This window comes from Osmia lignaria, chromosome 16 (assembly GCF_051020975.1).
Source record: "Osmia lignaria lignaria isolate PbOS001 chromosome 16, iyOsmLign1, whole genome shotgun sequence".
Lineage (NCBI taxonomy): Eukaryota > Metazoa > Arthropoda > Insecta > Hymenoptera > Megachilidae > Osmia > Osmia lignaria.
Window position 1 is genome coordinate 1,649,224 of NC_135047.1, and position 12,707 is coordinate 1,661,930.

Sequence of the window (12,707 nt, forward strand, 5' to 3'; positions counted from 1 at the left end):
ACGGTATGCGTAATAATAGTAAAACTGAATGAATCCCAGCTCGGTCCGGTATATCTCGCCGGTTTTCGGGTCCGCCGTTCCGTCAAGCTGTGGGGGGGAAAAAGAGGCGACGAGAGCAGAAGCGGGTAAAAAGGCTGGCTGCTGAGGGAGGCGGTCGCGCTGCCGTTCCTCGAGTGACCGTGATGGAGACGAGGGGGTGGTCGGTTCAGATCAAAGCAGCCGCCGTGAGAAGTGGCCCGGCTGCTCGAGATTCTTGTCTGCCGGGATGCTGGGAGCCCCTCTCGCGCAGCTAAGAATTTGTTTTAGTATCGCGGTGAACCTACCCCCTTCCTGCTGCCACCTGATTCCATCGCGCGCACGGCCCGTTGAGCGATCCTCCATCGAACCTACCGTCTCGTTTTATCTTCCACCTAATCCGACTAGACCAGATTGCAAATTGACCGTAGAACAAATAATTAGTTGAAAAAAAGAAGAGCAGATGGAACCGTTGGTCCCAGGTGAAAGCACCAGGATATCGATCCCTCCGGCGCAGAACTCGGCACGGAATGCGCTTACAAGTGAAAATGCCGATCGTTAGGAAAGAAGGAGACAGGCGGAGTGGAAGAGGGCAGAAGGAGCGTCGGAACCATTAGCGCGAATGCCTGTTCGTATGCGGTCAGAATCCTTTTATCCCGTACAGAGATTCCTGCGGGATTCCTTGGTTCGTTATCATCGCGTGCAGCACACGGCCAGGCCACGAAGTAAACGTAGGAGGAAGGAACGCGATGGGAAAGGACGGCGAGGAAGCAAAGGGAGAGAGAGTCGAACCAGTCTTATTCGAGGCACGGGCCTCCCACGATATTCGCCTGGCAAAGGAGTTATGAAGTCGTCCGGCTGGAGAACCAGTTGCCTGCTATATTTCGCCAGGCTTAGGCCCTCCTGCAACCCCCAACGCGTCGACCCCGCGTCCTTCTGTCCACCACCGAACAAACAATTCGTTCTTCAACGAAGAGAAAAGCACGGGAAGGGAATAGGAAATAGGATTCAAGAAATTCGCGTAAATCCATCAACTTCATAGTCGTCTTTATTTCTTCTCCTTACACATCCGTCTTTATAAATTACAAGAGTCGATTAAAAAACAAAAATAAAAAAAAAAAAACACGTCTGCTGTGCGTACGAGTACCATAATCACCGTTTTCTCGAAACGAGAAAGAAGTCGAGCATCTAAAACACTGGGCTAACGATTTCTTCCAAGCCTGTAGGACAACGCCGCGCGTATCTGAGCATAAGGAACGCACGGAGAAGAGACGTATAAAAATAATTTACGAGCTCCAAACGCGGACCGTCGGCTCCGTCTCAATTCGGCGTCGATTGTTTTATTTACAACGAGGTTTCTCTCGCGCGATATCAAAAAATAATATATATATATATATATTTATATAACTATAATCTATATGTATATACAAGTACGCGAGCCGATAAGATCGGAATAAATAACGAATCTGATGAATCTCGCACGCGTGTAGTCGGTTAAGAAGAAGAAGAGGCACGCGGCGAGTTCGAAGCTCGTTGTTTCGAAGCGACAGAAAGAAGAATGTGAACGCATTCGCGAAAATAAAACAATTACCGTATGTACAATTTATAAAAAAAATTAAAAAGAAGAATGAAAAGATCAAACGACGACGTCGACCACGAAGATCCGTCGATTTACGTCTATCGTTCTAAGAAGCTTACGATCGCGAACTGTCCAACAACGTTTCTCACCGTCTCAGTCTTCACATGGTCTCTCGATCGTTTCGCGTAATACTGGGAGACATGGAAGACCCCGATCCAACGAGGCCCTCCGTCACGCAGCCGGTTAATCCGAACTGCGTTAAATCATTTCAAGTTGTATCGACTGTTCGGACTTGCATCGCGTTGACGTTCCGTCGATATCTCGACGGAACATCGATACAAGGAAAATACGATCACCTTGATGGGAAGAGACTACGGACGCGTCCTTCGCCCGGAAGGAGGTAGGAGTCTCTTCATCGTAGGAAAAATAAGAGATCTACAGGCACGTGTGTATCGTCTTCTTGATTCGACAAAGTTGACACTTGACCTGGCAGCACCAGACGAAGGTGCAGGCGCATCTCTCGACGACCGTCACCTCCTGGGTTTTGTAGCCCCTGCCGCAACACATCAGGTCACAACCGTCGACACCGATGCTGGTATCGTTGCACTGTCTACCATGGGTGCCCAGGATGCCGAGCTTTGGATTCTTCTCGCAGAACGGCGGCGAAGGCTCGAGGTAGACCAGATCCTTCGGACCGGGTGGCTTGTGCTCCGGGTTGTATGGTTTCAACTGGAAGTTGTACCGGTGTCGACGACCCAGACCCTCCCGGTGCCCGTGCACCGAGTTACTCGCCGAGTTGCTGACGATCGCGTTCCCATTCCCTCGCACGCGATCCGAATTGCTCACCATCACCCTGGACGCGCCGTCGAATCGATCCTTCAGGTTGTCGCCGACCACGCGAAAGTTCGGCAACTTCATCCAGCAGGTCTTCACGGTACAGGAACCGGACATCCCGTGACACTTGCAGTCTTGACGCATCTCCGAGGACACGTGCTGGGGGCACAACGAGAAAACGGATTATGACACCTGGTCCCGTCGATCGTTAGTGCTATTCTACGACACTGCGATTCCTGGCGAATGAAATAAAAAAAAGAAAAGAGTTGAAACCTACCGCTCTACCCGCTTCGTTGTTGTGCAGATTCATCTTCTCGCGGAGATTCCGTCCCCGTTCGCCGGTGTCGACGAATTCGCGAGAGAACTTGAAGCCGTAGCCGATGTTGTCGGAACAACCACCCCATTCCCAGTCCCTCACAGCGGATGGTGGTCGCGATTGGTGGGTATAGTCGCAGGAACACGACTGGATGCTGCCCTCGCTGCACGCTCGCGCGATGCTGTGAGTCACGGCCGCGCTGGTGATGGCGTAGATGAAGGCGGTCTCTCGACAACCTGCAACACCGTGGAAAAAAAGAAGAAAGCGTTAAGCTAATCTTCTCAAACGATACGTGGAGCTTATTTTTATATAGTGAAAAAAATTATTTGTAATTCTATACGGATTTAACAAGTTAACTGTGATAAATCGGACTACGGAAGCTTAAAAAATCTAATAGCAAGAAGAAAATGAAAGAACAGAGAAAACTTTTGCGGTGGCCGGTAACGTGGGAGGTGACGTCAGGGAAGAACGTCTCAATCCTTGGACTACCTGCGCGCGAGATCTGGTACGCGCAGGTGTGGAAGGAACCTGGGAGGACGTGATGCAGCCTGGCCTGAGTAGAGAGAGGCCGAGACAGATAGAGAGAAAGGGAACACGACCTTAACCCCGAGTAGGCTGACCCGACAGCCACCTCGACCTTATCTGCATAAGGCGCAGGTGCCTGCCGGCACCTTTGCGACCAGCTAAAGCACCTTCGCGAGCCACTAAAGACAAGAGAGAGAGAGAGAAGGAGATTAAGGAGGGGTCGTTTCGCAAATTGCCACCTTTAAGCTACGTTCCCACGTGACAGTAAATCGGTCCTCTTACCGTCACGACGTTCGCTGCCATGACTTTCGGTGTCACGTGGATAATGGCAAGTTATCGCGTTCCACGGAGCGACAAATGGTATGATCGAGGGGACGGATGAGCCAGGTGAAAAAGCGTCGGTGGAGTAGCCTCGGAATGAGACGTCAAACCGAAGGGATAGGCCTGGAGCGGAGAGAAAAGAAAGCGGTGGAGCAGAGAGATAATCGACCGCGTCAAATTTCCAAGCGAGATCCAAATTCGTCACGAGTGTTTTCCTCGTGAGTGCTGGGATCGCTGCCGGGTGGCAGACGAAATGACGGAAGAAAGGAGCGAGCCAGGGAAAGATGGAAAGAAAGAAACGATTTCCACCTAATCCCTGTCCAAGGTGAAGACCGGAGGCCAACGGTGGTCGACGGAAGCGACGGTTTCCAACCTCGGGGTAACCCGAGAGGAAGCAAGATTTACGCCGTTCCGCTCTGTTACGTTGTATCCTCGAAATTTCATCGGTTCCAGATATTATTCCTCATCATCTGGAACTGGCATGACCGAGAGGATTACACGGCCGGTCGGAGGCTTTCCACTCGCGGATCATCGGAAATGAAGTTAACGTAGGATCGTTGGCGTTTCCTTGTTTGAAATGGTTCGAAGGAATTTTTCTCACGGAAACGATGAAAGGCCCGATGAAATCATCGCGACGCTCCGAGCACACATCTGACGATCCTCGCGACTTTGAAGCGAAGCCGGACCCGTACGATCATCTCCTTCGCTGAAGATTTTACGATCGTCAAACAGCCGGATGACGCAGAGATAAGGAACGTAACGAGAATAGTTCTCGAGACGAAATATCGTTATCGACGTGGACGCGAGCCGAGGAAAAGAAAAGAAAGGAACAGTACCGAAGAAAAGCATAGGGATAATCTGGTGATGTATTGTTTGTCCTCGCATACGGGGAACGCGCGACGAACGCTTCGACGCTTTGTCGTTTCCGCGCGCGATAAACGGTTTGACGTTCGCTTTATCGACTCGTGCAAATAGTACGGGCAAGGTGGAGGCGCAGCTCGTTGCCGCAAGACAAACACTCGGTCGCATCGTTGGGAAATTCCTTGCTCGCGTACCTGTTCCGCAAACCAAAGCGAAAAAGTATTACAGTTAATACCGTTTGAAACATTCGGGAGACACCGCATCGAAAAAGAAAATATCCCCGACGTTTCTCACGCTGATAGACGTACCTAGAAGCGGTTTCAAGGTGGGAGTGTCTATTTGTATGTCACGTACGTTCTGAAATTCCAGAAAGATAAAAATCATCTGGAAATTGTCGATCCTCGAAAAACTGCATCCGACCGGTGGTCGAGCGCGTGTCTGCTGAATGCAAAATAGACTCGCGTAGAAATAAGGGGCTGAGGAGAGGCGGGTGCGAAAACGAGACCGCCATATAGGCCACGGTTCTGTTCGTGGTTCTGTCGGTGGCGGGAACCCGTAGCGTGGAAGCAAACAAGATGTAAAAATCACGGTCTGATGGGACGAGGCAAGGAGGAAGGATGCAGGAGGGCAGAGGCCCATTGGCTCGCGACTCACGTTTTCGCAAGAAATCGTGGCGTGCCGTCGACACATGTAGCCCATCATAGGCCGCGATTTATGGCGGCGTAACGCCGTGGCAAAAAGTCAACCTGGTCCTCCGTATAAGACGCGAGCGGCGCGTCGTGCGCCACCGTCCATCGATATCCAGCGAATTTATCCTTCTTAAACAATTATTAAATGTTACACACCGAGTGATACACCAGTTTTTCCATACGACCACTTTCGTTGTTCGCTGACGAACGGTAGACTCGCAGAGAGTCCACGCGAAATCGAGGAAAAACGTGAACGCAACAGCCGAGGCTCGCGAGATTCGCAGTTTACCGAGCAATTAGACTGCGGAACTTGGCTCCGATTCCACGCGAGACGAACACGTTGAAACGGTGCTCGCGGTGTGGCAAAGGTAAGAAGATGGCCAGCTGAGAATGAAAGAGGAAGATGGGAAGAAACGAAAGCGAGGGTAGAGACCGATGCGGTAGGTGGCTGTTGGCGGCAAAATGATTACAGGCCGCGAACCTACTCACTACCAGCTATAATATCGAGTACAAACACCTCCAAAAGTATCGACCGGTTGGTTATTTTTCATCTTATCCTTTTAGTCGAGATACGACGTTGTTGCAGCCAGGCAAATATTGAAATTAACGCTTGAAAGAAGAGAATGGATTAAGAAAAACGATCGTTCGAGCGTGACGAAACGAATGGACATTAGCGAATCAAAGGGAGACCGGAGAAGAAAAGAACACGACGGGTAATCGTGTAATCGGGTAAGCCCGCATAATCCGGAAACGACCGTTTAGGTCGGCGCGCGACAACCAGTCTGCCAACGATCCCCTTCTACGATCTCCAAATACGACGAGTACGCGAGCGTATTACGGATCGGCGATACCGATCTGAGTTTCCCCTATAGAGCCCCCCCATCGCAGATCTAATCTACCCGCGGGATCGGTTCGACAAGACAAAAGATAGCAAGTTGGTAAGACGAACGAAGAGAGGATACACAGGAAGATAGAAACTGGTCCTCCTCGTTCAGCCAAGACGATCGCGAGGGGTGAAAGGTCGAGGCCCTCTTCGTCCGTACGTCGAGGAATGCCTCGTCGATGTCTCGTCTGTTTTCTACGTCAGGTAGAATCACACTCGAGCTCTCATCAACGCTTTACGAACATTATTCTATTTACATTATTGCCAGGAATGCACTCTGTGAATCTCAGTGGTTATCAGCATCAACCAGGAGCATAATCAATGGGGGCTGTACTCGTACAATTACTATTATACAGCGGGTGATCAAATTATTAGAGCCACGGTATGAGAAATGGGTTTCTCGTGTTTTTTTAGAAAAGGTTTTTAAATACATTGAATAACTTTTAATCAATGATCCTTCACTAATAATACACACCTTCTGCTGTAATTACTGTCTCAATTCTTTTCATTTTGATTACTTTATTTCTAACGTTCAACCAATTTATATTTATTACAAATAATAAATGTTCCCACAAATTTTCGATGGGGTTGAAGTCCGGAGAATTTCCAGGCCAGTTAAGAACTTTCACTTTTTTCAACTGTGTGTCATAACTTTACAAGCATCATCATTAAGAAATAACAAAAACTCCGTTTAATTAGGTTTTCATTTAAGAAATCATCAATTTATGCGAATGGCTCTAACAATTTGATCACCCACTGTAATAATAATATTTTTTTCATTTCGGGACATAAGCGATTGGAAATGAAGGATTACGCTTGATCCGCAATGACCTAATACTCCAAAATGCAGAGTATGTATACAGGAGAAAAAGATAGGCGTACTCGATGGTTTTAAACAGTTAGCACAGTATCGTCTAAAATTAGACCTTCCGAGGACTGGCGCTAAACGACCGGTCATCTAAAAATAGATTTTTCCATGCAAATACACATAAATTATCGGTTATTGCCTGAGTAATGAAGTTAACGCGTTGGGAAGAGGAAGTTCAGCCGCAAAAGGGTGCGGATAGGAAAGCAAGGGTTACACGAATTGCTGGTGAGAGCAACGCGCGCGTGCGATCTCCTCCTCGCCTCTATTTTGTATCCCGTGATTCTTTTTTTTTTTACGGTTTTACCAGCGCGATAAGTGGCCATATGGGGACACTGGGCCGAGCGAAAAAGCTCCTCTTACAATCGCTTGGACGAGATCTAAAAGAGCCGCAGGGGAGCCAGAAACTGGTACGAGAAGGTCCATTATCAGGTTGCAAAACATACATCTGGTCGGTGAGGGCACGTGCCCGGGGCCTTCGGACCAAGGGCACGCCCCTTTTAGATCCCCTCGTGCCTGTCCTCTAATGCAACCCCTGCTCCGCACTCTTTCCCGACTTTCAATAATCTTCCGGCCTAACTGCAACAGGATCGGCAGCAAAACGTAACATTCTACGACCAATCTAAGGGTGGTCCTCAAAGCGTTCAATTTAAAAAAAAATAGAAACATATACAGGCAGAAGTTGACATCTAAAGCTCAATAATCTGTTCCAGCTGAGGGAAGAACGTTAGAGATGCTTACGAATCAGTGACCGATTTACGATACGACAAATTATCGTGTAGAACTAACTAACCATGATCCAATTAGTCGTACTTTCATTATGCGGCCGAAAGGGATTGACGTTCTATGGTGCTTCACGAATCGATCGACTAACGATATTACCCAAGCTGAAACTCGAGCACGTCCCGTATAGTTTATTCGGCTGATCGTTTTGTTTACGATGACGTTATTAACGTAATCATCGAGAGACAACGTCTTTTCACCTTGATTATACTACGCGTCGGGATAAAAGTTCGTCTCGTTGCGTCGTCGATTCGTATCGACAGATTGCACGTTCGCGATTTCGGGAGGACCCACGAGTGATGCCACCCTCTTCTCCCTTCCCTCTTCTCGATCCGCTATCGTTTCGTCTCTTTTCACGAAACTCGTCTCCTGTAAATCTCTATCGGGAATACCGGTTGTCGGAGACGACCATGGACAATGGGCTGTTCATTTTTTTTTTTTAGAACGTGGAACGAGTCCACCTTATGGTCCGTTATATATCTGTACAGGTATACACGTATAAATCGTTTTATCGCGAATCTCCATTCCTCCGTGAGCAGCAGCTTTCGTTTGATGCGATCTCTCTGTTTTTCAACAGATTCGAATCATTTTTTCGATGTACAAAAAGAAATCAGCCAAACGCTAGAATATTTCGAAGGAAATAGGTAAAACGTGAGAGTTAGGTTCACCTAAAGTTGCGGATAGAAGGTAGGAGGAAAGAGAAAGGAAAAATCTGATTGGCTCACCTCTGTCGACGATCTTTCCGAACAGATTTTTCCCACGCAGAAAATTCTTAGTGGAACAGTTCCATCGACGATTGCGAAACTGATGCTGGCACTCGGCGATCGCTTGGTTCGCACCCCTGGCCACCGCCATCAGCACTCCCGGGTTTTCCCTGGCCAGTCTTCGTTGCTTTCTCCTCAAGGTCGCGTACACCGTGGGATCCATGTGCAGGGATGCCGGAGACATCGGCAAAAAATTGTTCGGCTCTCCTGCCTTGGCGATTCCCCTGAGGAGAAGAAAAAAAGACACGATCGAGTTGGCTACTTCTAGCTCCTTGGATGACCGTAAGTTTCGTCGATTTACTATTTCTTAAATAAGAAAGCTTATTTTCCTAAAACAAAGGTCGACCCTTATTTTCCTAGATCGTCGAGTCGAAGACCGGCGAGGGTGTTTGAGGCGGAACACTCGCTCGGATCCGGCAGACGCGGCGCGAAAGACGCGTTTTCAAACACGCGTCGCGTCAGCGACGAGCTTTGACAGCGAAGGGCCAGATTTTTGACCTGTTTAACGCGTTGCTTATCCGTCAATGTAGATACAGACCGCGACGTGAAACAAACGGTGGTACGCTCTATTAATAACAGATTTCCAATTACGTAAAGGGTTAAACGAGACGGGGAGGAAAAGGCGCGAGACCGCTGCTCGTTCGTTCGCACGAATTGCCATTTCTCCTGCGTTCGTCCGACGCTAATTTGGTTTACGCGTAAAAACGATACGCTTTGAAGCGCCTCGGGTAACAGCGGAAAGAGAAGAATAAAGAAAAAGGGTAGGTAGTAGGAGAAAAGAAAAGGGCACGGAGACAGAGAAGAGAAAAGGAGCACACGGGAGAAGGATTAGTTCGAAAGACGAAACTGGTTCAACAGTTTCGGTCAACGGTAGCCGGGGTATATATATATATAAATCAAGCTGCCGCGCGAGTTCTGCCTGCGAAAGAATTCGCGTCTCGATCGATCGAGCGTCGCGCAGAAAAACGCTTAACAGCGCGCTCTGCTCGCGTCCCTTTCGTGGGAAGAACGTGCAAACTATACAGGATAAACGTCTTGGGGATCGTGGATTTCGGACCGATTCGAAATCCTCGTCCTCACGATTTTTTAACACTTTTACCGCCACCTTATCCATATTTGGATAGCGTTTATTTTACGAGGGGCTAATTGCAAATCATTATATTGACACCGGTAATTGAAACGACCGATGCAAAAAAGGATAAATCCACATTTTTATAGCGTAGTGACGAGAAGGCCAGACTCGAGCAGGAGACGGTTAAACTATAACTACTCGATGGTTGAATGGAGCAGGGTCGAATCAAAAAATAGCTCCCGCTAGCAGGCATCGGATCGCTCGTCGTCGCGCACAATAAACAGCTAATCACTGTCGTTGGATCTCCGTCAACGGTCCGTTGTCAACGGAGCCTCGTGACGTCTAGCAGAGACAGGGAAGCAAGCAGCCAGGACCCGAAGGAGATCCCAAACGCGAAAAGCTAGCCAGCTGCGACCGAGATTTCCCGTTGACACTCTTTCCTGGCCGTGTAAATAAACCGAATTACGATGCGTCGCTCGTAAAAGCGTCGAGTTACGTTGCTTTACATTGGCCAGCAACAGAAACATACTAACTGTATCTCGTGTTCGGAGTAACTTCCCTCGCTCGATCATTTCGAGGATCGTCGTTAGTTTCGTTTCGACCTGGCGTGTAAAATTTCGCGCGCCCCGTAACCGTGTTCGCGTCTGCGCGTTGCGGATGCAGGAAAATTTATAGGATGCATTCGATAAGCGGCGCATCGGACCGGTTAGGATGTATCTATTGCTTGTAATTTACATCGGGGGAGAAAAGGTGAAAGTTCTTCTTCTTCTTTTAACTCATCCACGTGTTTCGTGCCGCTACGACGAAAATAATTGATCGAGGGCTAATAGCGATCCCTTGCCACGCGCTTCGAATGACAAAAGGCTGTATTAAATTCGATTATCAGTGAATATAACTTTTTATCTTGAAACACGTAGCTCAGAGATAACGATTACTTGCACATTAAATTTCCCAATTTCAACTTATGCTTTCCAAATCGTTCGAGTGTTCAATCAGTGATCGATGTTGGTACAAGACCACCCAGAATCGTCGTATGTCGTTTCTTAACGCGATAAGTAATCCCCTATTACCGTGGAATATACGAGCGATTTTGCTCGCGATATCTAACGGAGAAACTGCGACAAGCACCGGCGAACATAAATCCAGCCGAAAAGTCGCAATCTCCGAGTACGGCTTTCGCCGAGCGGCGATAAATTTTTCCCGACCGCGAAATTCGATGGCAGCCCCGTCCGACGCGAATTTACCGTCGCATTAGATTAATTAATTCGTAGGTAATAATTACTCGACGTGCGTGGCCGTGTCTTAAATCAACGCGGTTGGAAAAGCCGTTCAAGAGCCGACTGATTTATCGCCGGCAGTTTATCGTTACGTGGATATTTCCGCGGCTATCTCTTTCGGTTGTTAAACGACCGCTCGCACACGTGTACACACGCGCGTTCTACCGTGCCCGGGACCATTATTTATTACCCGGCTAATGAAGTTAGCCATTATCTAATATCTATCCAACGTGTTTTCTTGTAGCCGCGGCATGCTACGCGCAGAAATCATTGGCGAATTGAAACGAATGGACCCGAAGGTTTATGATTAATGAATTAATAAGAAGCCGCGCACGGTCGTAGGTGCCACCGTTGGCTCGATAAGACTGCCTCTAGGAGACAGGTGTTAACGCGACTTGTAATTAACTGTCAAAGGTCGTGACGAGAATGCGAGGAACCCTACCGAGTCAACGAAATTACGATCTGTCGAATTTTTTATTCTTTCGATCAAGCAAATCCACTAGATCTTCGCGGTTATTTAAACGCGTCGAGTGCCATACTTCTGATTAATCAAATTTCCATTGAATAATGAAATTGAAATCACTTACCACCACATGGATCCTCTGCCACGATTCTTGTTCCTGGTGATCTCCGCGATGGACGCGTGGATCGCGACCGCGAGGGCGCCGATGATCACCCAGAGCCTCATCTTTCGTTCGCGATCGAGGTGGGGTTGTCCGCGTTTTTCCTCTTTCCAGACTGTTCCTCGACCTTCTCCCCGGATACGATACACCACGCACACTGGATCGTCTCACTCACCGTGTTACGAACATCACACGATACTCTTCGCGTACGGTGTCGCGCACATAACGAGCGTCCACGCGTGTCTTTCAGAGACGTCTGACAGACAAGAGTGACACTTGGAAGACGATTGACCGGGAACGACAGTACGAGTTTAAATCATCGTCCTCGTGATAGGATGAACTAGATGTCCACTAAGATGGCCCGTATCGAAACGGAGCGGCCCGGCGCGGCGCGGCGGTAAAGAGTCAGCTGTCAAAAGCACGGGGGTCGCAAGAACCGTAATGCCGACAGGCCGTTGAGTGACTGTAGTTGGCAGAGCCGGAGCTGTCGACCTCGAGAGCCGGAAACTCACCCCCCGAAGGGCTTTTTTCGAGGGGTGGGTGTCACCCTTGCCGAGTTCTCGCCGAATCAGAGGTGGTGGGAGAGGCACGGTGCGGCCGGAGGATATACCTGGCAACCCTCCTCGACGTTTCGGTCCGTCGCGTCGCCTGGGTGGATAGCGGGCCGACAGGGACCGATAAATTGGTAAATCGGTAACCTTTACAATTCCCGACCGTTTCCGTTTCCGTTTCCTTTCGAACGTTTCTCCGTATGATCCGGTCGCGTGGTAGCGAGTCGCACGACGCGGGCAATCGATCGACCGATCGAACGAACGTAAGAACGCACGAACAAGCAGCAAGCAGCGAAGGAACGAGCGTCGACCCAGTCGAGAGAACGCGCCAAGGGGAGAGACTCGTCGTTTCCTTCTCTTTCGCTGTGTCTCGGGGGGTACGGTACCGACTTGGAGAACCAATACCCTTCGACGGACAAGTATAGGCCTCGGCTAGCGACTGCACGCGCTCGTCCGCGGAAGAGCCGATCTCTCTTCAGTAGAGAGAACGGAACCTTCTCCCCTCTCCGCACCGCTTCGCTCTTCTCACCGTCTCGCTTCTTCTCCCCTCCTTGGACCAATCTTCTCGCTTCCTCTTCGCGCTTCCCTCGAAACCCTATGTTCCTCTCTTCTCTTTTCTTCTCTTCTCTTCTCTACACTTCCCTTCTCTTCTCTTCTCTTCTCTCGATCATCTCTCTACTCACCGCTATTCTCTTCCTTTCCGTTTTCCTCGCTTCTTCGCTAGTCCATGCGACCAGCTTTCTTCCCCT

General features: G+C 49.1%; 1 protein-coding gene across 1 annotated transcript; it reads right to left on the minus strand.

Annotated features, from left to right (window-relative positions):
- Nucleotides 1-1,041: 1,041 nt before the first annotated feature.
- On the minus strand, nt 1,042-11,506 carry wg (Wnt family member 1 wingless). Its single transcript, XM_034317217.2, has 4 exons — nt 11,372-11,506; nt 8,397-8,659; nt 2,706-2,980; nt 1,042-2,587 (listed from the first exon to the last, which is right to left on the minus strand). Exons 1-4 carry the CDS (start codon nt 11,470-11,472, stop codon nt 2,030-2,032), a joined length of 1,197 nt encoding a protein of 398 aa, XP_034173108.1. The 5' UTR covers nt 11,473-11,506; the 3' UTR covers nt 1,042-2,029.
- Nucleotides 11,507-12,707: the final 1,201 nt, after the last annotated feature.

Bases quoted from the DNA above. Each gene is read 5' to 3' on its own strand.
- wg (XM_034317217.2), bottom strand. From the start codon at position 11,472: ATGAGGCTCTGGGTGATCATCGGCGCCCTCGCGGTCGCGATCCACGCG. The intron at 8,660-11,371 runs GTAAGTGATTTC...TCTTCTCCTCAG, and splicing joins GGCAGAGGATCCATGTGGTG to GGGAATCGCCAAGGCAGGAG. The intron at 2,981-8,396 runs GTGAGCCAATCA...ACGGTGTTGCAG, and splicing joins CGGAAAGATCGTCGACAGAG to GTTGTCGAGAGACCGCCTTC.